General features: G+C 41.1%; 1 protein-coding gene across 1 annotated transcript in view; it reads left to right on the forward strand.

Moving 5' to 3' along the window:
• CCNB3 (cyclin B3) overlaps positions 1-23,269 on the forward strand; it is a 57,133-nt gene extending 33,864 nt beyond the window's left edge. Inside the window, 6 exon segments of the mRNA XM_032621029.1 lie at positions 14,367-14,504; positions 18,142-18,297; positions 19,128-19,277; positions 22,675-22,805; positions 23,027-23,093; positions 23,095-23,269. Coding sequence (XP_032476920.1) covers positions 14,367-14,504; positions 18,142-18,297; positions 19,128-19,277; positions 22,675-22,805; positions 23,027-23,093; positions 23,095-23,184 — 732 coding nt within the window. The 3' untranslated portion in view covers positions 23,185-23,269.
• Positions 23,270-24,057: the final 788 nt, after the last annotated feature.

Raw genomic sequence — 24,057 nt, forward strand, 5'->3', positions numbered from 1 at the left:
GTTACACAACACTTTACACGTATTGTTCCAGCTTATTGCTGGAGGAATTAACTGCATCCTGAGAGACTCTGCGGGAATAGGACTCTTGGAAGCTTGCTTCTGGTTTTCACCAATTTTTGCCCATGCTCCTTTTCTCTTTGCTTTGTATCTTTTGCTATAATAAATCATAGCCATGAATGTGACTATGTGCTGAGTCCTGTGAGTCATCCTAGGAATCATTGTACCTGGGGGTGGTCTTGGGGACCCCCAATACACATTTATAGGTGAATTTGAATAGAATCAACATTTTTCTCTATGTTGAATCTTCCAACCCATGAACCATGAATGTAGTATGTCTCTCATGTATTTAGATTTTCTTTGATTTTTTTTAAAAAAAACATACAGATCCTGTACATGTTTTGTTAGATTTATACCCAAATATTTTCTTTTTTGTAAGTATTGTAAATGGTATTTAAAAAATTTTTTGGTTTCCATTTGTACAGTGCCAATATGAAATATTGATATTTGTGTGTTGACCTTGTTTTCTATGATCTTGCTAAAACTCACTTATTAAATCTTAGGAGTTCTTTTTTTGGTAGATTTCTTGAAGTTATCTACATAGACAATTATGTCATTTGCAAATGGAGACAGTTTGATCCCTTTCCAGTCTGTATACATTTAACTTCATTTTTGTGTTTTATTGCACTGTGCAGGACTTCATTATGATGTTGATAGAATCAGTAAGTGTGGACAACCTTGTCTTGTCCCTGAGCTTCGGAATAAAGCAGTTAATCTTTCACCATTAGTATGATCTTAACTGTAGAGTTTTTGCTGCTACCTTTGATCAGGTTGAGAAATTTACTTTCCATTCTTAGTTTGGTGATATATATTTATCATGACAATGTTAAATTTGTCAAACGCTTTTTTCCTGCATCTATTGATTTTGTTTTTTTTTTTTTTTTTTTTTTTTTGCGGTACGCGGGCCTCTCACTGTTGTGGCCTCTCCCGTTGCGGAGCACAGGCTGCGGACGCGCAGGCTCAGCGGCCATGGCTCACGGGCCCAGCCGCTCCGCGGCATGTGGGATCTTCCCAGACCGGGGCACGAACCCGTGTCCCCTGCACCGGCAGGCGGACTCTCAACCACTGCGCCACCAGGGAAGCCCTTGATTTTGTTTTTGACTTTAGCCTGTTGATGTGGTGGATTATATTGATTTTTAAATATTGAAGCAGGCTCATATTCCTGGGATAAACTCCACTTGGTTCTGGAGTATTATTCTTATGTATTGCAAATCTTATATTCTAATATTTTGTTGAGGATTTTTGCATCTATGTTTATGATCGATGTTGGTCTGTAGTGTTCTTTTTAAAAATATTTGTGTACTGTATTTTTCTGGTTCTTTAGTTCTTTCTGGATGAACTAAAGAGCAAACAATGAAGAACAACAAAATAAATGAAATTAAAAATTCTCTAGAAGGAATCAATAGCAGAATAACTGAGGCAGAAGAACGGATAAGTGACCTGGAAGATAAAATAGAGGAAATAACTACAGCAGAGCAGAATAAAGAAAAAAGAATGAAAAGAATTGAGGACAGTCTCAGAGACCTCTGGGACAATATTAAACATACCAACATTTGAATTATAGGAGTCCCAGAAGAAGAAGAGAAAAAAGAAAGGGACTGAGAAAATATTTGAAGAGATTATAGTTGAAAACTTCCCTAACATGGGAAAAGAAATAGTCAGTCACATCTAGGAAGCGCAGAGAGTCCCATACAGGATAAATCCAAGCAGAGACATGCCAAGACACATATTAATAAAACTATCAAAAATTAAATACAAAATAAAAATATTAAAAGCAGCAAGGGAAAAGCAAAAAATAATATACAAGGGAATCCCCATAAGGTTAACAGCTGATCTTTCAGCAGAAACTCTGCGAGCCAGAAGGGAGCGGCAGGACATATTTAAAGTGATGAAAGGGAAAAACCTACAAACAAGATTACCCAGCAAGGATTTCATTCAGATTCGACAGAGAAATTAAAAACTTTACAGACAAGAAAAAGCTAAGAGAGTTCAGCACCACCAAACCAGCTTTACAACAAACATTAAAGGAACTTCTCTAGGCAGGAAACACAAGAGAAGGAAAAGACCTACAATAACAAACCTGAAACAATTAAGAAAATGGTAATAGGAACATACATATTGATAACTACCTTAAAGGTAAATGGATTAAATGCTCCAACCAAAAGACATAGACTGGCTGAATGCATACAAAATCAAGACCCATTTATATATGCTGTCTACAAGAGACCCACTTCAGACCTAGGGATAGATACAGACTGAAAGAGAGGGGATGGAAAAAGATATTCCATGCAAATGGCAATCAAAAGAAAGCTGGAGTAGCAATTCTCATATCAGACAAAATAGACTTTAAAACAAAGACTATTACTAGAGACAAAGAAGGACACTACATAATGATCAAAGGATCAATCCAAGAAGAAGATATAACAATTGTAAATATTTATGCACCCAGCATAGGAACACCTCAGTAAGTAAGGCAAATGCTAACAGCCATAAAAGGGGAAATCGACAGTAACACAATGATAGTAGGGGACTTTAACACCCCAGTTTCACCAATGGACAGATCATCCAAAATGAAAATAAATAAGGAAACACAAGCTTTAAATGATACATTAAAGAAGATGGACTTAATTGATATTTATAGGACATTCCATCCAAAAACAACAGAATACTCTTCTCAGGTGTTCGTGGAACATTCTCCAGGACAGATCCAAACTATACAATGGTGGAAAGACAGCCTCTTCAACAAATGGTGCAGGGAAAACTGGACAGCTACATGTAAAAGAATGAAATTAGAACACTCCCTAACACCGTATACAAAAATAAACTCAAAAGGTATTAAAGACCTAAATGTAAGGCCAGACACTGTAAAAATCTTAATGGAAAACATAGGCAGAACACTCTATGACATAAATCACAGCAAGATCCTTTTTGACCCACCCCCTAGAGAAATGGAAATAAAAACAAACAAATGGGACCTAATGAAACTTAAAAGCTTTTGAACAGCAAAAGAAATCATAAAGAAGATGAAAAGATGACCCTCAGAATGGGAGAAAATATTTGCAAAGGAAGCAACTGACAAAGGATTAATCTCCAAAATTTACAAGCAGCTCATGCAGCTCAATATCAAAACAACGAACAACCCAATCCAAAAATGTGAAGAAGACCTAAATAGACATTTCTCCAAAGGAGATTTACAGATTGCGACCAAACACATGAAAGGATGCTCAACATCACTAATCATTAGACAAGTACAAATCAAAACTACAATGAGGTATTTCCTCACACCAGTAAGAATGGCCATCATCAAAAAATCTAGAAACAATAAGTGCTGGAGAGGGTGTGGAGAAAAGGGAACCCTCTTGCACTGTTGGTGGGAATGTAAACTGATACAGCCACTATGGAGAACAGTATGCAGGTTCCTTAGAAACCTAAAAATAGAACTCCATATGACCCAGCAATCCCACTATTGGGCATATACCCCGAGAAAACCATAATTCAAAAAGTCATATACCACTATGTTCACTGCACCTCTATTTACAGTAGCCAGGATATGGAAGCAACCTAAGTGTCCATTGACAGATGAATGGATAAAGAAGTTGTGGCACTTATATACAGTGGAATATTAACTCGGCCATAAAAAATGAAATTGAGTTGTTTGTAGTGAGATTGATGGACCTAGAGTCTGTCTTACAGAGTGAAGTAAGTCATAAAGAGAAAAACAAATACTATATGCTAAAACGTATATATGGAATGTAAGCAAAAAAAAGTAAGGTTCTGAAGAACCTAAGGGCAGGACAGGAATGAAGACCCAGATGTAGAGAATGGACTTGAGGACACGGGGAGTGGGAAGGTTAAGCTGGGATGCAGTGCGAGAATAGCATTGACCTATATACACTACCAAATGTAAAATAGATAGCTAGTGGGAAGCAGCTGCATTCCAGAGGGAGATCAACTTGGTGCTTTGTTACCACCTAGATGGGTGGGATAGGGAGAGTTGGAGGGAGATGTAAGAGGGAGGGAATATGGGGATATATCTATACATATAGCTGATTCACTTTGTTATACAGCAGAAAGTAACAAAACATTGTAAACCAATTATACTCCAATAAAGATGTTAAAAATATAATTTGGGAAGTATTCCCTTCTCTTCTCTTTTCTAGAAGAGATGTGTAGAATTTATGTTATTCATTCTTTAAATGTTTGGTAGAATTCACATGTGAAACCATCTGGGCCTGAAGTTTTTTCTTTTCTCTGAAGAATTTTATCTAAGAATATAATTTCTTTAATAGTTATGAGATTATTCAAGTTATCTATTCATGTCAGATGAAATTTGGAACTTTGTGGTTTTCAAAGAATTGGTCCTTTCATTTAAGTTGTTGTATTTATGTTCATAGCATTTCCTGATTATGCTTTCATTCTTGATATTTGGGAATGTGTGTGTTCTCTCTTTTTGTTTATCAGTCTTGCTAGGAGTTTATCATTTTTATTGATATTTGCAAAGAACCAGGTTTTGCTTTTATTTGTTTTCTGTTTTCAGTTTTATTGATATCTACGCTAATTTTTATTGTTTCCTTTTTCTTGTTTTGGGTTTAAGTTGCTCTTCTTTACGTAGTTTGAGGTGGAAGATTAGATTATTGACTTCAGACTTTTCTTATTTCCTTTTCATTTAACTTACTTTTTTATTTTTTAATTTAAAAATTTTTCACACACACACACACAGTATTTTATTTTTACAAGAGATAAATAAACTGCCACCAAGCATTGTAAATGGATGACCACAACAAAAGCAACAATGATTGCAATTACCAAACATGAAACACACTCATACTATGTCATAATATTGACATTCAGTCCAGTAATCCTCTGCTGTAACAGCTCCTTTACTTTGCAGTGAAAATTGATTTGTATATTTTTTGCCTCTGAGTCCTTGTGGGATTTTTATTTTATTCAAACAGAAAGTCACAAAAATTATAATCATCCTCATCAGTTCACTCAGTCCCATAAAATTAATTTTTTATCTTCATCTTTTGTTAGCACTTTTATGAATTCATCAGTTTTCCATTAGAGTTCTGAAAATGCTGATTCATTCAGTTCAGCAGTATAGTCAGTTACCAGAAACCTGTACTTGTCGGAGTCTTTCCCATGAATTCCTTGAAGATGAAACACTTTTATAGGAACATTTTTGCAAAAGCATCAGAGTACACCCAGAACTGTCTGTAAATGACAAAAGACTTAAAAATGACCATGGTTAAAGATTTGATAAAAGTTCATAATAATGCAATTGACAAGGAAATTTAGTTATTTCTGAGATATACATTTTAAAGTAATAACTAGAATTATGACTTATAACATTATAACAGAACATATAAGATTTTTAGAAATTTCAGGTAATGTCTGAAACATTTATATTAACATATTTCCATACAAATAACCCAAAGAAATTTTAGTATTAGTTGTTTTTTTAGTTTAATTTTTTTATACTGCAAGTTCTTATTAGACATCAATTTTATACACATCATTGTATACATGTCAATCCCAATCGCCCAATTCAGCACTCCACCATCCCCACCCCACTGTGGTTTCCCCCGCTTGGTGTCCATACGTTTGTTCTCTACATCTGTGTCTCAACTTCTGCCCTGCAAACCGCTTCATCTGTACCATTTTTCTAGGTTCCACATACATGTGTTAATATAAGATATTTGTTTTTCTCTTTCTGACTTACTTCACTCTGTATGACAGTCTCTAGATCCATCCACGTCTCAACAAATGACTCAACTTCGTTCCTTTTTATGGCTGAGTAATATTCCATTGTATATATGTACCACAACTTTTTTATCCATTCATCTGTCGATGGGCATTTATGTTGCTTCCATGACCTGGCTATTGTAAATAGTGCTGCAGTGAACATTGGGGTGCATGTGTCTTTTTGAATTATGGTTTTCTCTGGGTATATACCCAGTAGCAGGATTGCTGGATCATATGGTAATTCTATTTGTAGTTTTTTAAGGAACCTCCATACTGTTCTCCATAGTGGCTGTATCAATTTACATTCCCACCAACAGTGCAAGAGGGTTCCCTTTTCTCTACACCCTCTCCAGAATTTGTTGTTTGTAGATTTCCTGATGATGCACATTCTATCTGGTGTGAGGTGATACCTCATTGTAGTTTTGATTTGCGTTTCTCTAATAATTAGTGATGTTGAGCAGCTTTTCATGTGCTTCTTGGCCATCTGTATGTCTTCTTTGAAGAAATGTCTATTTAGGTCTTCTGCCCATTTTTGGATTGGGTTGTTTGTTTCTTTAATGTTGAGGTGCATGAGCTGTTTGTATATTTTGGAGATTAATCCTTTGTCCGTTGATTCATTTGTAAGTATTTTCTCCCATTCTGAGGTTTGTCTTTTTGTCTTCTTTATGGTTCCCTTTGTTGCGCAAAAGCTTTGAAGTTTCATTAGGTCCCATTTGTTTATTTTTGTTTTTATTTCCATTACTCTAGTAGGTGGATCAAAAAAGACCTTGCTGTGATTTATGTCATAGAGGGTTCTTCCTGTGTTTTCCTCTAAGAGTTTTATAGTGTCTGGTGTCACATTTAGGTCTCGAATCCATTTTGAGTTTATTTTTGTGCATGGTGTGAGGGAGTGTTCTAATTTCATTCTTTTACATGTAGCTGTCCAGTTTTCCCAGCACCACTTATTGAAGAGACTGTCTTTTCTCTGATGTATATCTTTGCCTCCTTTGTCATCGATTAATTGACCATAATTGATTATGGTTAATCAATTGGTTAATCAATTGGTTATGGTTAATCAATTGGTTAATCAATTGGTTAATCTCTGGGCATTCTATCTTATTCCGTTGATCTATGTTTCTGCTTTTGTGCCAGTACTGTATTGTCTTGATTACTGCAGCTTTGTAGTATAGTCTGAAGTAAGGGAGTCTGATTCCTCCAGCTCCGTTTTTTTCCCTCAAGACTGCTTTGGTTATTCGGAGCCTTTTGTGTCTCCATACAAATTTTAAGATGATTTGTTCTAGTTCCGTAAATGTCATTGGTAATTTGATGGGGATTGCATTGAATCTGTAGTTTGCTTTGGGTAGTATAGTCATTTTCACAGTATTGATTCTTCCAATCCAAGAACATGATATATCTCTCCATCTGTTGATATCATCTTTAATTTCTTTCATCAGTGTCTTACAGTTTTCTGCATACAGGTCTTTGGTATCCTTAGGTAGATTTATTCCTAGGTATTTTATTGTTTTTGTTGCAATGGTAAATGGGAGTGTTTCCATAATTTCTGTTTCAGATTTTTCATCATTAGTGTATAGGAATGCAAGAGATTTCTGTGCATTAATTTTGTATCCTGCAGCTTTACCAAATTCATTGATTAGTTCTAGTAGTTTTCTGGTGGCATTTTTAGAATTCTCTATGTATAATATCGTGTCATCTACAAACAGTGACAGTTTTACTTTTTCTATTCCAGTTTCTATTCCTTTTATTTATTTTTCTTCTCTGGTTGCCGTGGCTAGGACTTCCAAAACTGTGTTGAATAATAGTGGTGAGAATGGACATCCGTGTCTCTTTCCTGTTCTTAGAGGAAATGCTTTCAGTTTTTCAGCACTGAGAATGATGTTTGCTGTGGGTTTGTCATATGTGGCCTTTATTATGTTGAGGTATGTTCCCTCTATGCCCACTTTCTGGAGAGTTTTTCCATAAATGGGTGTTGAATTTTGTCAAAAGCTTTTTCTGCATCTATTGAGGTGATCATATGGATTTTAGTCTTCACTTGGTTAGTATGGTGTATCACATTGATTGATTTGCATATATTGAAGAATCCTTGCATCCCTGGGATAAATCCCACTTGATCGTGGTGTATGATCCTTTTAATGGGTTGTCGGATTCTGTTTGCTAGTATTTTGTTGAGCATTTTTGCATCTATATTCATCAGTGATATTGGTCTGTAATTTTCTTTTTTTTTCTTTTTTTAACATCTTTATTGGAGTATAATTGCTTTACAACTGTGTGTTAGTTTCTGCTTTATAACAAAGTGAATCAGTTATACATATACATATGTTTCCATATCTCTTCCCTGTTGCGTCTCCCTCCATCCCACCCTCCCTATGCCACCCCTCTAGGTGGTCACAAAGCACCGAGCTGATCTCCCTGTGCTATGTGGCTGCTTCCCACTAGCTATCTATTTTACATTTGCTAGTGTATATATGTCCATGCCACTCTCTCACTTTGTCAGAGCTTACCCTTACCCCTCCCCATATCCTGAAGTCCATTCTCTAATAGTTCTCTGTTTTTATTCCCATCTTGCCCCTGGTTCTTCATGACCGTTTTTTCTTTTTCCCTTAGATTCCATATATATGTGTTAGCATGCACTATTTGTTTTTCTCTTTCTGACTTACTTCACTCTGTATGACAGACTCTAGGTCCAACCACCTCACTACAAATAACTCAGTTTCAATCGTTTTTATGCCTGAGTAATATTCCATTGTATATATGTGCCACATCTTCTTTATCCATTCATCTGTTGATGGACACTTAGGTTGCTTCAGTGTCCTAGGTATTGTAAATAGAGCTGCAATGAACATTTTGGTCCATGACTCTTTTTGAATTATGGTTTTCTCAGGGTATATTCCCAGTAGTGGGATTGCTGGGTCATATGGTAGTTCTATTTTTAGTTTTTTAAGGAACTTCCATACTGTTCTTTATAGTGGCTGTATGGATTTACATTCCCACCAACAGTGCAAGAGGGTTCCCTTTTCTCCACATCCTCTCCAGCATTTACTGTTTCTAGATTTTTTGATGATGGCCATTCTGACCGATATGAGATGCTATCTAATTGTAGTTTTGATTTGCGTGTCTCTAATGATTAATGATGTTGAGCATTCTTTCATGTGTTTGTTGGCAATCTGTAAATCTTCTTTGGATAAATGTCTGTTTAGGTCTTCAACCCATTTTTGGATTGGGTTGTTTGTTTTTTGATATTGAGCTGCATGAGCTGCTTGTACATTTTGGAGATTAATCCTTTGTCAGTTGTTTCATTGGCAAATATTTTCTCCCATTCTGAGGGTTCTCGTTTGGTCTTGTTTATGGTTCCCTTTGCTGTGCAAAAGCCTTTAAGTTTCATTAGGTCCCATTTGTTGATTTTTGTTTTTATTTCCATTACTCTAGGAGGTGGGTCAAAAGGATCTTGCTGTGATTTATGTCATAGAGTGTTCTTCCTATGTTTTCCTCTAAGAGTTTGATAATGTCTGGCCTTACATTTAGGTCTTTAATACCTTTTGAGTTTATTTTTGTGTATGGTGTTAGGGAGTGTTCTGATTTCATAGTTTTACATGTATCTGTCCAGTTTCCCAGCACCAATTATTGAAGAGGCTGTCTTTTCTCCGCTGTGTATTCTTGCCTCCTTTATCAAAGATAAGGTGACTATGTGTGTGGGTTTATCTCTGGGCTTTCTATCCTGTTCCATTGATCTATATTTCTGTTTTTGTGCCAGTAGCATACTGTCTTGATTACTGTAGCTTTGTAGGATAGTCTGAAGTCGGGGAGCCTGATTCCTCCAGCTCCATTTTTTTTTCTCAAGATTGCTTTGGCTATTCGGGGTCTTTTGTGTTTCCATACAAATTGTGAAATTTTTTGTTCTAGTTCTGTGAAAAATGCCATTGGTAGTTTGATAGGGATTGCACTGAATCTGTAGATTGCTTTGGGTAGTAAAGGCATTTTCACAATGTTGATTCTTCCAATCCAAGAATATGGTATATCTCTCCATCTATTGTATCACCTTTAAACTTTTTCATCAGTGTCTTATAATTTTCTGCATACAGGTCTTTTATCTCCTTAGGTAGGTATATTCCTAGATATTTTACTCTTTTTGTTGCAGTGGTAAATGAGAGTGTTTTCTTAATATCACTTTCAGATATTTTATCATTAGTGTATAGGAATGCCAGAGATTTCTGTGCATTAATTTTGTGTCATGCTACTTAACCAAATTCCTTGATTAGCTCTGGTTGTTTTCTGGTGGCATATTTAGGATTCTCTATGTATAGTATCATGTCATCTGCAAACAGTGACAGCTTTACTTCTTCTTTTCCAATTTGGATTCCTTTTATTTCTTTTTCTTCTCTGATTGCTGGGGCTAAAACTTCCAAAACTATGTTGAATAAGAGTGGTGAGAGTGGGCAACCTTGTCTTGTTCCTGATCTTAATGGAAATGGTTTCAGTTTTAAACCATTGAGGAGGATGTTGTCTGTGGGTTTGTCATATATGGCCTTTATTATGTTGAGAAAAGTTCCCTCTATGCCTACTTTCTGCAGGGTTTTTATCATAAATGGGTGTTGAATTTTGTCAAAAGCTTTCTCTGCATCTATTGAGATGATCATATGGTTTTTCTCCTTCAATTTTTTAATATGGTGTATCACATTGATTGATTTCCATATATTGAAGAATCCTTGCATTCCTGAAATAAACCCCACTTGATCGTGGTGTATGATCCTTTTAATGTGTTGTTGGATTCTGTTTGCTAGTATTTTGTTGAGGATTTTTGCGTCTATGTTCATCAGTGATATTGGCCTTTAGTTTTCTTTCTCTTTGGCATCTTTGTCTGGTTTTGGTAGGGTGATGGTGGCCTCATAGAATGCGTTTGGGAGTGTTCCTTCCTCTGCTACGTTTTGGAAGTGTTTGAGAAGGACAGGTGTTAGCTCTTCTCTAAATGTTTGATAGAATTTGCCTGTGAAGCCATATGGTCCTGGGCTTTTGTTTGTTGGAAGATTTTTAATCACAGTTTCAATTTCAGTGCTTGTGGTTGGTCTGTGCATATTTCCTATTTCTTCCTGGTTCAGTCTCGGCACGTTGTGCATTTCTAAGAATTTGTCCATTTCTTCCAGGTTGTCCATTTTTTCGGCATAGATTTGCTTGTAGTAGTCTCTCATGATCCTTTGCATTTCTGCAGTGTCAGTTGTTACTTCTCCTTTTTCATTTCTAATTCTATTGATTTGAGTCTTCTCCCTTTTTATCTTGATGAGTCCGGTGAATGGTTTATCCATTTGGTTTATCTTCTTAAAAAACCAGCTTTTAGTTTTTTTGATCTTTGCTTTCGTTTCCTTCATTTCTTTTTCATTTATTTCTGATCTGATCTTCATGATTTCTTTCCTTCTGCTAACTTTGGGCTTTTTTTGTTCTTCTTTCTCAATTGCTTTAGGTGCAAGGTTAGGTTGTTTATTTGAGATTTTTCCTGTTTCTTAAGGTAGGATTGTATTGCTATAAACTTCCCTCTTAGAATTGCTTTTGCTGCATCCCATAGGTTTTGTGTCGTCGTGTCTTCATTATCATTTGTTTTTAGGTATGTTTTTATTTCCTCTTTGATTTCTTCAGTGATCACTTGGTTATTAAGTAGTGTATTGTTTAGCCTCCATGTGTGTGTATTTTTTACTGATCTTTTCCTGTAATTGATATCTAGTCTCATAGCATTGTGGTCGGAAAAGATAGTTGATACGATTTCAATTTTCTTAAATTTACCAAGGCTTGATTTGTGACCCAAGATATGCTCTATCCTGGAGAATGTTCCATGAGCACTTGAGAAGAATGTGTATTCTGTTGTTTTTGGATGGAATGTCCTATAAATATCAATTGAGTCCATCTTGTTTAACGTATCATTTAAAGCTTTTGTTTCTTATTTATTTTGTTTTTGGATGATGTTTCCATTGTTGAAAGTGGGGTGTTAAAGTCCCCTACTATGATTGTCAGTTTTACTGTCGATTTCTCCTTTTATGGCTGTTAGCCATTGCCGTATGTATTGAGGTGCTCGTATGTTGGGTGCATATAAATTTATAATTTTTATATCTTTTTCTTGCATTGATCCCTTGATCATTATGTAGTGTCCTTCCTTGTCTCTTGTAACATTCTGTTTCCAAGATTGTTCATCTTTGCTATCATTATTCTGAATTCTTTTTCAGGTAGACTGCCTATTTCCTCTTCATTCCCAAAGTCCACTGCCTCAATTTTGGGTGATTCATAGTCTATTCAGGTGGTCCAGAGATACAGGTTACATCAAGTTGATTGTGGAGGTTTAATGGGCTGCTTCTGAGGCTGCAAGGAAAAAATTCCTTTTCTCTTCTTTGTTTGCACAGCTCCTGGAGCTCAGCTTCAGATTTGGCCCTGCCTCTGCATATAGGTTGCCCTCTGGTGTCAACAGGAGGGAGTTAAAGGGGAACTACCATACGACCCAGCAATCCCACTACTGGGCATATACCCTGAGAAAACTATAATTCAGAAAGAGTCATGTAGCAAAATGTTCATTGCAGGTCTATTTACAATAGCCAGGAGATGCAAGCAACTTAAGTATCCATCATCAGATGAATGGATAAAGAAGTTGTGGCACATATATACAGTGGAATATTACTCAGCCATAAAAAGAAACGAAATTGAGCTATTTGTAATGAGGTGGATGGACCTAGATAGAGTCTGTCATACAGAGTGAAGTCAGAAAGAGAAAAACAAATAATGTATGCTAACACATATATATGGAATTTAAGAAAAAAAAAGGTCATGAAGAACCTAGGGGTAAGACAGGAATAAAGACACAGACCTACTAGAGAATGAACTTGAGGATATGGGGAGGGGTAAGGGTAAGCTGTGACAAAGTGAGAGAGTGGCATGGGCATATATACACTACCAAACGTAAGGTAGATAGCTAGTGGGAAGCAGCCTCATGGCACAGGGAGATCAGCTCAGTGCTTTGTGACCACCTGGATGGGTGGGATAGGGAGGGTGGGAGGGAGGGAGACGCAAGAGGGAAGAGGTAATGGAACATATGTATATCTATAACTGATTCACTTTGTTATCAAGCAGAAACTAACACACCATTGTAAAGCAATTGTACGCCAATAAAGATGTTAAAAAAAAAAGAGGAGTGGCTGATTCGCGGGCTCTGCCTCCTCAGGCTGCGGGGAGGGAGGTGTATAGAAGGTGGGGTGAGCCTGTGGAGGCAGAGGCCCGAGTGACATTGCAACAGCCTGAGGTGTGCTTTGTGTTCTCCTGGGGAAGTTTTCCCTGGATCACAGGACGCTGGCAGTGGTGGGCTGCATAGGCTTCTTGGAGGGGAGCTGTGGATAGTGATCTGTGCTTGCACACAGGAGTTTTGGTGGCTTCAGGAGCAGCGTTAGCAATTCATGCCCATCTCTGTTGTCTGCGGTGGTTGCCAGCGGTTTGTGCCCATCTCTGAAGCTCTTTTAAGCAGTGTTCTGAATCTCCTCTCCTCGCGCACCCTGAAACAATGGTCTCTTGCCTCTTAGGCAGTTCCGGACCTTTTCCTGGACTCCCTCCCTGCTAGCTGTGGCGCACTAGCCCCATTCAGGCTGTGTTCCCTCAGCCAACCCCAGTCCTCTCCCTGGGATCTGACCCACCGGAGCCTCTGCTCCTAGTCCCCACCCACCCTGGCGGGTGAGTAGAGAAGCATGTCAGGCTGGTGAGTGCTGGTCGGCACCGATCCTCTGTGCGGGGATCACTCTGGTTTGTCCTCTGCACCCCTGTTGCTGCGCTCTCCTCTGTGGCGCCGAAGCGTCCCCCCCACCCACCCACATCCCGTCTCCACCAGTGAAGGGGCTTCCTAGTGTGTGGAAACTTTTCCTCCTTCACAGCTCCCTCCCAGAGGTGCAGGTCCCGTCCCTATTCTATTGTCTTTTTTTTCTTTTTTCTGTTTGCCCTACCCAGGTACGTGGGGAGTTTCTTGCCTTTTCGGAAGTCTGAGGTCTTCTGCCAGCATTCAGTAGCTGTTCTGTAGGAGTTGTTCCACATGTAGATGTATTTTCGATGTATTTGTGGGGAGGAAGGTTATCTCCACGTCTTACTCCTCTGACATCTTGAAGATGTCTCCCTATTATCTGAATGCCTCTTTGAAGTGGATGCTTTGGCAATCAGAGCTTAAGTCAGGCACTTGCATTACAAAAAGTCAACCTTCAGGGTTTACACTACAAAGTAGCAAATGGGGAAAGCAAGAATCTAAGTTTTGGAGATGAAAGAGAGAGGGTGTGTTCACTCAAGGCGCTCATAGAGAAGGCAGAGCATCTCCCTCTGATGTAAGATTGGTCACTTACCCAAATGTGTAGGGATAGATAATGCCAGGGTCCTCAAAGGCACTAGAGATGTAGCCAGACCCCTAACTGAATGAGTTCTTGCATTCATAGCAGAGTTTCAGCTGGCCAGGCCTGGTAGCACCACTGTCCTCAATATCACAGACCAGGTAGTTACACCTATCTGGATGTGCCTTTGGAGTTGGACAATATGTGGATTCCTGCCCTGTTTGTGTGTTCCTCCAGATGACCTTTGAGATGAGTCATGAGACCCTGTACTTGGCAGTGAAGCTGGTAGATCACTACCTTATGGAGGTAATATGCAAGAGGGACAAGCTACAACTCCTTGGTTCCACTGCTTTTCTGATTGCAGCAAAATTTGAGGTGAGCCTGAGTCCATAGGACCTGGAGAAAACTAATCAATCGGTTTCTGTCCAAGCCAGATATATATGTATGTATGTATGTATGTATGTGCATTTACATATGTATGTATATGTGTGTATATGCATGCATGTGTATAATGTGTATGTATATATTATATACATGTATATACATATATATACGCATGTGTGTACATTCGCATGTGTATATTTGTGTGTGTATACAATTACATACATGCACACAAATAACTTTTTTTGTCTTCCTAAACAGGGAAACTGGTGTTGGGTGCAAATGGTGGTGTATTTGTTTCCTGGCGTCAACAAAATTCTCCCTTTTCCTCTTTGAAGATGTGTGTAGGTGGACATATTACTAGTTAGATGGATTGTTCTTTTTAAAACTTCCTTCTGGACCATAATTTTCTGTCCCCACCCCATTTTCTTCTTCCAGCAACTCCACCTCTGTCTAGTGGAGTCTTGAATTGCTTATATAAGGAGGCATTTCCAAATCTAGGTGCTGGAGACATTTAAGAGAAAATGGCCTTGTGTAGATGGTTAGTGAGTCCAAGTAAATTAGTTATTTTTGAAGTAGCAGTATAAAAGCAAGTAGCTGGCCTTTGCTTCATAACCATATCCATCTAACTACTTTATCTGAGTCTTTCCTCTTCCTTAGATGCTAAATGTTCTTGTTCTACTCTCATTTTTCCTTCAGATAGGCTAATAGTATAAAACCTTAGGGTTTAGGAACAGAGAAGTAGCAACTTTTATGAGTACAAAAACCTTTAGAACTGTGGATTTGCCTTTGTGTTCCCTACTCAGCTCTATCCCTAACTAGCTTTCTGTTTCCCTTCTTCATTCTCTCCTTTACTCACTAGCTCCTACCTCTATCAGTACCTCCCTCTCTAACTCCACCCCTCCTTTGCTCCTTACTTGCCTCCCTCTCTTGCCACTTCCGGCCCTCCACTTCCGGCCCTCACTGCACTTCCACCCTCTCTTCACTTCTGCTCTCTCTCCACTTCTGCCCTTGCTCCACTTCCACCCTCGCTCCACTTCTGCCCTTTTCCACTTCGGCCCTTGCTCGGTAGCTCCCTTCTTTCCTCCAGCCTTCTTTCAATCCCTTCCTTGATCCCTCAATCCCTGTTTTGTACACTTGCTCACTCCATGCTGGGTCCCTCCCTCCATCCCACCCACCCACTCTCTGTTGCTCTTTCTAACTCTCCTTTTCTCTATCCTTCTCTCGCTCACTCCTTCCCCTCCTCACTTGATCCCTCCTTCCATGACCCTCTCCCTTCCACCCTGGTTCTATCCCTCACTCCTCCATGCCTTCCCGCCCACCTACCCACCCCATCACGCCTTCCCTTCTACTCCACCCTCCTCTCTTCCACCCTCCCTCCCTTCCTCCCTTCCTGTCTCTTTCCTTTGTTCACTCTCTTCTCTCCTTCCCTAGCTAATGCTCTTCCCTCTGTCACATCCTCTCTCCCTTCCTCCTCCTTCCCTCTCCTCCCTGTTGCTTCTCTAGTATGTGCTCCCCTCCCTCCTCCTTTGCTTCCTACTCCCCTCCTCCCTCACCCTTCCTCTTCTGCTGGTTCCTTCTCTCCCCTTCCTGCTTGCTCCTTCCCTCCGTATCTCCCATCCTTGCTCCATGGTACTCTGGCACCATGACTCCCCCCACCTTAACTTCCTTACACCCTCCTTCCCTGTCTCCTTCCTTTGTCCTCCTTCTCTCTCTTCTTCCTTCCTCCCTCCCTCCCTCCCTTGTTCTCCCCATTTCCCTCTCTGGCTCACTTCCTTCTCTACTGTCTTGCTCCCTGGTTCCCTTGCTCCCCCTCACTCCCTGCTCCCTCTCTGCTCAGCTCCCTCTCACTCACTTCCGTGGTCACTCCCTCCCACCCACTCATGCTTGTTCCCTTCCACCCTCTTTCCCTCCCTGGCTCCTTTTCTCCTTGGTTCTCTCCCTCCTTCCCATCCTCCCTCCCTCCTGATTGCCCTTGCTCCCTAGCCTCCTCCTTCCCTTTCTTCCTCTTTCCCTTCCTCCTCCCTCACTCTCTCCCTTGTTCCCTGCTTCCCTCTCTAGCTCATTTCCTTCCCTGCTCACTGGCTTCCTGGTTCATTCCCTTGCTCCCCTTCCTTTCTCTTTTCACGTCTCTCCCTTTCTCCTCCTCCCTCCACCTACCTAGGGATGTCCTTGTGGCTTAAGCAAGTGCTCCCTGTCTCAGCCTCAAGGGGGTTAAAAAAGCAGCTGGGGGTTCCTGGACAACCAAGAGCAGGAGGGAGAAGGAGTGTGCAAGGTGCTCTCGTTAGCAAATTTTGGAACAAGGAGCACCCCCTTCTGGTTATCAGGACAAAGGACCTCCACTAAGTTTTTTGGAGCAGGGGTGTCTTCCCCTCACAGGATTGAGAAGTACAGAAAGACTTTTGCAAGGGGAGGTATGGAGATGATATGAGAAGAGAAGAAAGGAAGGAGCCACTGGTGAGTAGAGCAGTAGAAGGGAGAGTTTCTTGTCCTGGTCTTGTCACTAGGTTGCTGTGTGACCTTGAGCAAGTCACTTCCTCTCTCTGGGCCTCAATTTCCCTGTCTGCAAACCCAGAGGGTTGGTCCAGTTTGTGATCTGAAAATAAAGGTGTGAGAAGAAGGCTGGGGTGGGCAGTGAGGTGCAGCTAGAGAAAAGATTCAGGGGTCTTCCCGCCTCCTAGTCCTTTCCCCCAAGCTAAGGTTCAACCTGCAGAGGGCAGGACATGGAAAGGTACCCCAGATTGTGGGGGGGGGTTTCTTCTCACCCTTGGCTTGGCTTGGACCTTCCCAGTCTAGCCCCCTTGCACATCTCCCATCCCTTGGTCTTCAGTCTCTGCTTAGGTTCCCTCTGTGCCTATCTCTCTCTGTCTCTCACTGCCTATTACCCCGGCAGTGCCCCCTCCCAAACATCTTTATTCATTCCTTAGACAAGAAAGCAAAGTGCGGGCTTATTTTCCATCTCTAGCTCCCTTCCTGTGGTCTCCTTCCCTCTGTTCCCCCAAGAGTAGGCCTTAGATTTCCCATTTCTGGCTCTCACTCATTAGAAGAGAGATCAGTGCTTCCAGTCCCTGTGCCATATTATGCCGCTTCCAGTGCTATAAGAATCTACCACAAGAGGCCCTATCCTCTCTCCTCCTATCTCTCTGATTTTGTTTTTCAAATGTACTACTCAAAAACCAGAAGCTGACAGGGCGAGAGAGAGTCATGGACATATACACACTAACAAACGTAGTAAGGTAGATAGCTGGGGGGAAGCAGCCGCAAGGCACAGGGATATTAGCTCGGGGCTTTGGGACAGCCTGGAGGGTTGGGAGGGGGAGAGTGGGAGGGAGGGAGACGCAAGAGGGAAGACACATGGGAGCACATGTATATGTATAGCTGATTCACTTTGTTATAAAGCAGAAACTAACACACCATTGTAAAGCAATTATACCCCAATAAAGATGTTAAAAAAAAAAAAAAAAAAAAAAAAAAAACAGAAGCTGGCTCTCAGAGCTACCCTGAAGGTTCATGCCAGGCAATGTTATTACCTCCTATCCTTCACCCCTCTCCTCCCCTGCCTTTCATCTCCAAGCAGAGAGGAGTGAGCTGTCTTTGCCTGGTTGTGACTGCCTCTCCTCTCCACCCATAGGAGCCCAGCCCACCTTGTGTGGATGACTTCCTGTACATCTGTGATGATATTTATAAGCGAGATGAGATGCTCGCCATGGAAATCAGCATCCTAAAAACCCTCAAATTTGATATCAACATTCCCATCGCCTATCATTTTCTGCGCAGATATGCTAAGGTAAGACAGGGCAGGTACATCTTCATTTTACCACTGCTGGGTTAGTCCCCTCCATTCCCAGAGTGGCTGCTTGAGTGGTAGGAAAAGGGAAAGGGACAACTGGGGACAGGGGAATTTCTTCTTCAGTCCACCCTCCTAGATTGGCAATCTTTATGGAGTGTGGGGGGAAGAAAATTGCATATTTCCATGGTATGCCTATAAAGTTTTGAGGTGAGGGCAGAGTAGGGGAGGGGAAGAAGATTCTTTGATCAGGAAGGGACACTTGGGAAGTTTAGGGGAGATGCTGTCAAAGTTCTCTTCCTTCACCTGAATATTGGTTACAGGGGAAATCACTTTGTATTATAAAAGTGTGTCTTGTTGTAGGATTTGTGTGTGTGTGCGCATGTGTGTATACACACATGTGCACACACACACACACACACACACACACATATTCAAACAAGAAAAGGGAAGGAGTTCTTTTGGAGCATGAAATACCTCCTAGTCTGGAACCCAGTGAAAAGTCAACAGTTGGAGGCCTTCGGCTCTTCAAAGGATGGCATGTACAGAAAGGGGAGGTGGAGGGTACCACAATCACACTTGATAATTTGGTTTAAAACCCTGAAAATGGCAAGTACCATTGCCAATTTCATAATCGCCCCTCCTAAAGATTCTGTGCTTTGGGGGCAGGGTCCTTAGTGTGAGTCATGGTGGCAAAAGAGGTACATGGTTCAGGCAGAGAGCCATTTAGGCCCAAGGTGGGATAACTGGAGTGAGTGAGTGCAGGGGGTTTTCTGCTTGGTGCCAGTGTTCTGAATTGATTGCTGAGCCAGTCTTCTTCCTGCCTTTAGTGTGTCCATGCCAGCATGAAGACACTGACCTTATCCCGCTTCATCTGTGAAATGACCCTGCAGGAATACGACTATGTCCAGGAGAGGGCTTCCAAGCTAGCTGCTGGCTCCTTCCTCCTGGCCCTTTACATGAAGAAGCTCGGACACTTGGTAAACATTTGTGGGCGGTGGGGAAGAAGGAGTAGGGATTTTAAAAAACATATTTATTTATTTATTTTATTTTTGGCTGCATCGGGTCTTAGTTGCAGGATGTGGGCTCTTCATGTAGCACGCGGGCTTCTCTTTAGTTGTGGCACATGGGCCCCAGAGTGTGTGGGCTCAGTAATTGCTGCACGTGGGCTTAGTTGCCCCGTGGCATGTGGGATCTTAGTTCCCTGCCCAGGGATCGAACCCCCGTCCCCTGCATTGGAAGGCAGATTCTTAACCAGTGGACCACCAGGAAAGTCCCAGGGATAGGGATTTAAAAGCACAGGGTCAGCTCAGGAGGAAGGTGTAAACTAGGGCTGTGGGAAACTCTGTGACAAAACTACTACATACCTGCCATTATGAATCCTTTAACATCTTGACATCTTAGGGGCCTGGCTGCCTAAAGTGTTTCTAGAGCCATGGTTTTAAAGTATTTTATTTCACTTTCTTCATCACAGTACCCTTTCTTCCAAAGACAGCTTACCTGAAAGCCCAGTATCACAAAACAGACTAATGTGAAATTATACTGATTGCAGCAGGCGGTGGTGTGGACCCACTTCTTGCCTGACCCCATTCCACCCCTGCTCCTTGCAGCCCCCTCAGCAAGGTTGGCCCCCCAAGGGAGCTCATTGGAACAGGATTTGGAAAGCACTGACCCAGAGAACAGAGTAGTGAAAGCAACTGTCCATGTGTATAACAGGGGACTCAGATATACAATTGTGCTCTTCTCTGAGGAGGAAGGCCCCCACAGCCTCCTTCCCCAATACAAATAAAATGCGTATTTGATACTTTCTCAATTTTATAAAAAATTGCGAATAAAAGTAACTTTAGAAAACTGTGAATTTTTACTGATGTGTAACATGCAATCCAATAGAAAAAGTATGCTTGCAAATGAGCATACTCTTCCCAACCAATCCTAAGACCCTGCGGCCTAGAAATTCTAGCACCACTACTGATGGAGAAACCTCTGTGTGCTGAGGAAGAACCCTATATACAGTTGTGTGAATTTGGACAAGGCACTGATATTTCTTGGGACAGAGAAAGCATTAAGTAAATGGCAGGGATGACGATGAGAAAGAATACGTAATAATAATGGCTAGCATTTATTGAGTGCTTAGACAGTGAACTAAACACTTTGTCTATTAACTCAATCTTCACAACAACCCTATGAGATCAGCACTATTATCCCTATTGTACAGATAAGAAATAATTTCCCATGTTTGGCTAATGAGAGGCAGAGCTAGGATTTGGGAACTAGGAGTCTGTTCAAAGAATATACCTACTCTATAATCAGAATGGATGTGGCCGTAGCCCTGGAGCCATGATCTTGGAGGCCCCATGCTGACCCAGGCTTTTACCCTTGGATCCTGGGGAAGGCTGGTAGGTCCTGAGGGAGGACAGTTGAGAGGCTCAGGGCAGCAAACTGCTTGCCAACCAGTATAAAAATATTTCAGTGTTTTAACACTTGGCATGGCTGTACCAGTGAGTATCAGCTAAGTGTCAGCCCTGATCTGAACCCAGGTAGTCTGGATCCATAGTCCTCTACACTATATATACTGCTATAGATGCGAAAGGCTTCACACAGGAGGTGACTTTTGAGTTGGGTCTTGAGAGGTGAGTAGGAACCTTGAGAAGAGACATTCTAGGCAGAGGGAACAACAATTGAAAAGATGTGAAGGCAATATGAAAACAGTGTGATGTATTCAGGGCAGAATAAGACATTTCCTATGGATAGAGCAGAGGACGTATGAGTAGGGAATGGTGAGAGGTGAGACCAGAATGGTAGAGTATGGTCAGATTGTGAGAGGCCTTTGATGCCATGCTGAAAGATCCATTTTACACTAAGGCATTGCAAGTTTTTAAGGCAGGGGAGTGACATCTTCCTGTTTGTATGTTTTGGAAACAGTACTAGTATATAGCAGCACGGAAGGTATATTAGATGAGAAAGCGTATTTGAACGTATCAACACCAGTGAGTGGGCTTTTATAATAATCAATGTGAAGTGTTGGGGCAGTGAACAATTAAACAATGAACAATTGGGGCAGTGACAGTAGGGCTGTTAATCTTAATTAACACACCCAATATGATGTGTTAATCCCATGTGTTACTCCCCTGCTCAGCATGCCAATGACTGCCCTTTGCCTGTGGCAGTGGTTTCCAAAGAGTATTCAGTAGAGCCCTGGGATCCTGCAGAAGTATCTCAGGGGCCATGTAAAAGGTAAAGGGATCCAAATTGGTGGGCTTCTTAGTTCCCACCCCCAATTCCAGGTAAGATATTTGGGCTTCCAGGTAAGATATTTGGGAAAACATGAGTTCAGGGAAAATAATTTAAGACATTTTAAGAAAACCACTTCCTCACAGAATAATGAATTTTCTTTTCTCTACCTGTGGAACTCCCACTAGACTTTCAGTACCTATTGCAGATGTGCCCTCCTCTGCAAAGCTTTTTGTGACTTTCCCAGCCAAAATTCATGGGTCCTGCAGCTCTGTTCCTCCACTGTCCCATGCTCCCTTCCATTGTAGCACTTCCCATATTTTGTAATTCTATGTGTGCATGTCTGTCTCCCCAACTAGACTACAGACTCCTCAAGAGCAGGAGCCTTAGTCATCTCTTAGTCATCTTTGTATTCCCAGCATCCTGTATGTGGCTTGGTAATATCCTAGCTAGCATTGTTTGGGTATGTGCTAGACTCTGTTCTGTGTGCTTTATGTCTATTAACTCATTTAAGCCTATTATATAATTACTGTAATAGTCCCTATTTGGCAGATTTGGAAACTGAGGCACCTAGAGGTTAAGTAACTGGCTCAAGGCCATGCTGTTAATGGAGCTGGAATTTGAACCCAGGCAGTTTGCCTCCAGAGCCTTTGCTCTTAAACACTCTGCTATATTCCTTTTGCCACATGATAGGCATCCTTAAAGTTAACTGAGAAAATGAATGCATGAAATGATAGCTGTTTGAACCAGAGAGGAGAAACAGCCTTAAGTTCCTGCTGGCTATTTAGTTGGGACCTCAAGTTTGTTCTGAGTTTTGCCTGGCCATTGGCTCTTAACCTGAGAGTAAGTAACAAAGTCAGTCCTGTTCCTTAAATTCTTTGGTGGATTTCAGTTTAAATACCTATGGCTAGGGCTAATATCCAGCTGGTGCATATGGATATAGCCATACCAATAGCCTGCAGCTGGAACATAGTCTTCTAGGTAGTACCCTATGATTATTGGTCAGTGTCTGTGCTCTATGAGTCTTTGAATTGTTTGACTTTCTTCCCTGCCCGTACTATGGATAGGAAGTTTCGATTTGGGTATTGGAGACAGGAAGTATCTGCTTCCTGTTGTAAAAGTCACTGTCCATGTTGCTTCTTCCAGGCTCCTACCCTGGAGTATTACAGTGGCTACAAGACCTCTGATCTTCACCCCTTGGTCAGGCAGCTGAACATCCTGCTGACTTTGCGTCTGTGCAATAGGCTCAAGACTGTGCATTCCAAGTATTCCCACCAGTAAGTACCAAGCTCCAGTTGAGGCTGGGTTTGTGCTCAGTCATGGGGAGGCCCAGACTAACCTCACTTAAGGGAAAAGAAAGATTCAGGTACTTTTTACCTTACTTTCTGCTCCAGAGTTAAAGCAAGATAGGGAACCAAGGGCATATGTCCCACTTATTCCATGGAGCCTGCTTGCTTTGGGCTATTTTACACTGAGCAGACCCCTCTTCCTTTTGCAGGGTCTTCTTTGAAGTCACCAAAATCCCACCCTTGGACGTGTTGAAACTGGAGGAGATTTTGAACTGCTGCTAATTCTGAGGCTGAGGGTCTGGTACTCTGGCAGCAGCCACCAGGGCCAGGCAGGCATGTAAATAAGCTGTATTTATTCTGTCCTTGAATTTGTCGTTTCATCACTTTTCTTCATTTTTACTGTTTGTCTATTCCCAAACTGATAATGTTGTAAATATTTGTGTTTTTTATGAAAGAGAAGAAATTATTGTATTTGATTAGAAATTTAATAAAAATTAATGGTTGTTGTTAACATGGCTCACTTCCCCCCTTATTGCTCAGGAGCCCCACACGTAGCCCTGTTTTTTTTCCTGCCTAGTAAAGGCTGTGCCTCAGGGTCTAGCTTATCCAATTTCCCTCTCTGTTTGGAGACTTTCTCTTCACAGGAAGAGGAATTGAGCTAGGTGTGAACTGATGAATGAGTCTGTAGAAGGAGGATCCTGGTGGTGGGAGGGGTAGTCCAAAGAGACCCCAGTACCCGACAGGCCTCAGTGTTCAGATCTGGGGCAGCTGGAAGCGTGGGCCAATACCCTTTGGTCCCCATTTCAGGTTGCCAGCTTTCCTTGCTTCTTCCTAGATGATGAAAAGGTAGGGATAAGGATTTTCACTGAAATGTACCCCTACTTTTGTAGTAAGGTGTCTTTCTAGAGTCTAAATTTGAAAAAAACTTTGAGTGGTGCACTGAAGTCTCTTTTGGTCCTTCAGTAAAGAGGAGAAATTTCCACCTGTGAAATCAGCAAGATGTCCCATGAATGTAAGCATCAACCAGTTGCTCAATCCTTCATTCATAAAGCTTTAAGGAGCTTCTACTCTCTCTCTCTCTACCCTATCTTTGGGGTAATGTGTACTGGTACAGGTACTTCAGTTGTTAACAGAGGACTTGAACATCTTCTGTGCTGGTTGATGAAGAGCCACTGCCTCAATCTTGCCTCTAGGACCTCTGGGACCTCCCCACAATCTAGCAACTGAATCAAGTAATGTC

This window comes from Phocoena sinus, chromosome X, assembly GCF_008692025.1.
Source record: "Phocoena sinus isolate mPhoSin1 chromosome X, mPhoSin1.pri, whole genome shotgun sequence".
Lineage (NCBI taxonomy): Eukaryota > Metazoa > Chordata > Mammalia > Artiodactyla > Phocoenidae > Phocoena > Phocoena sinus.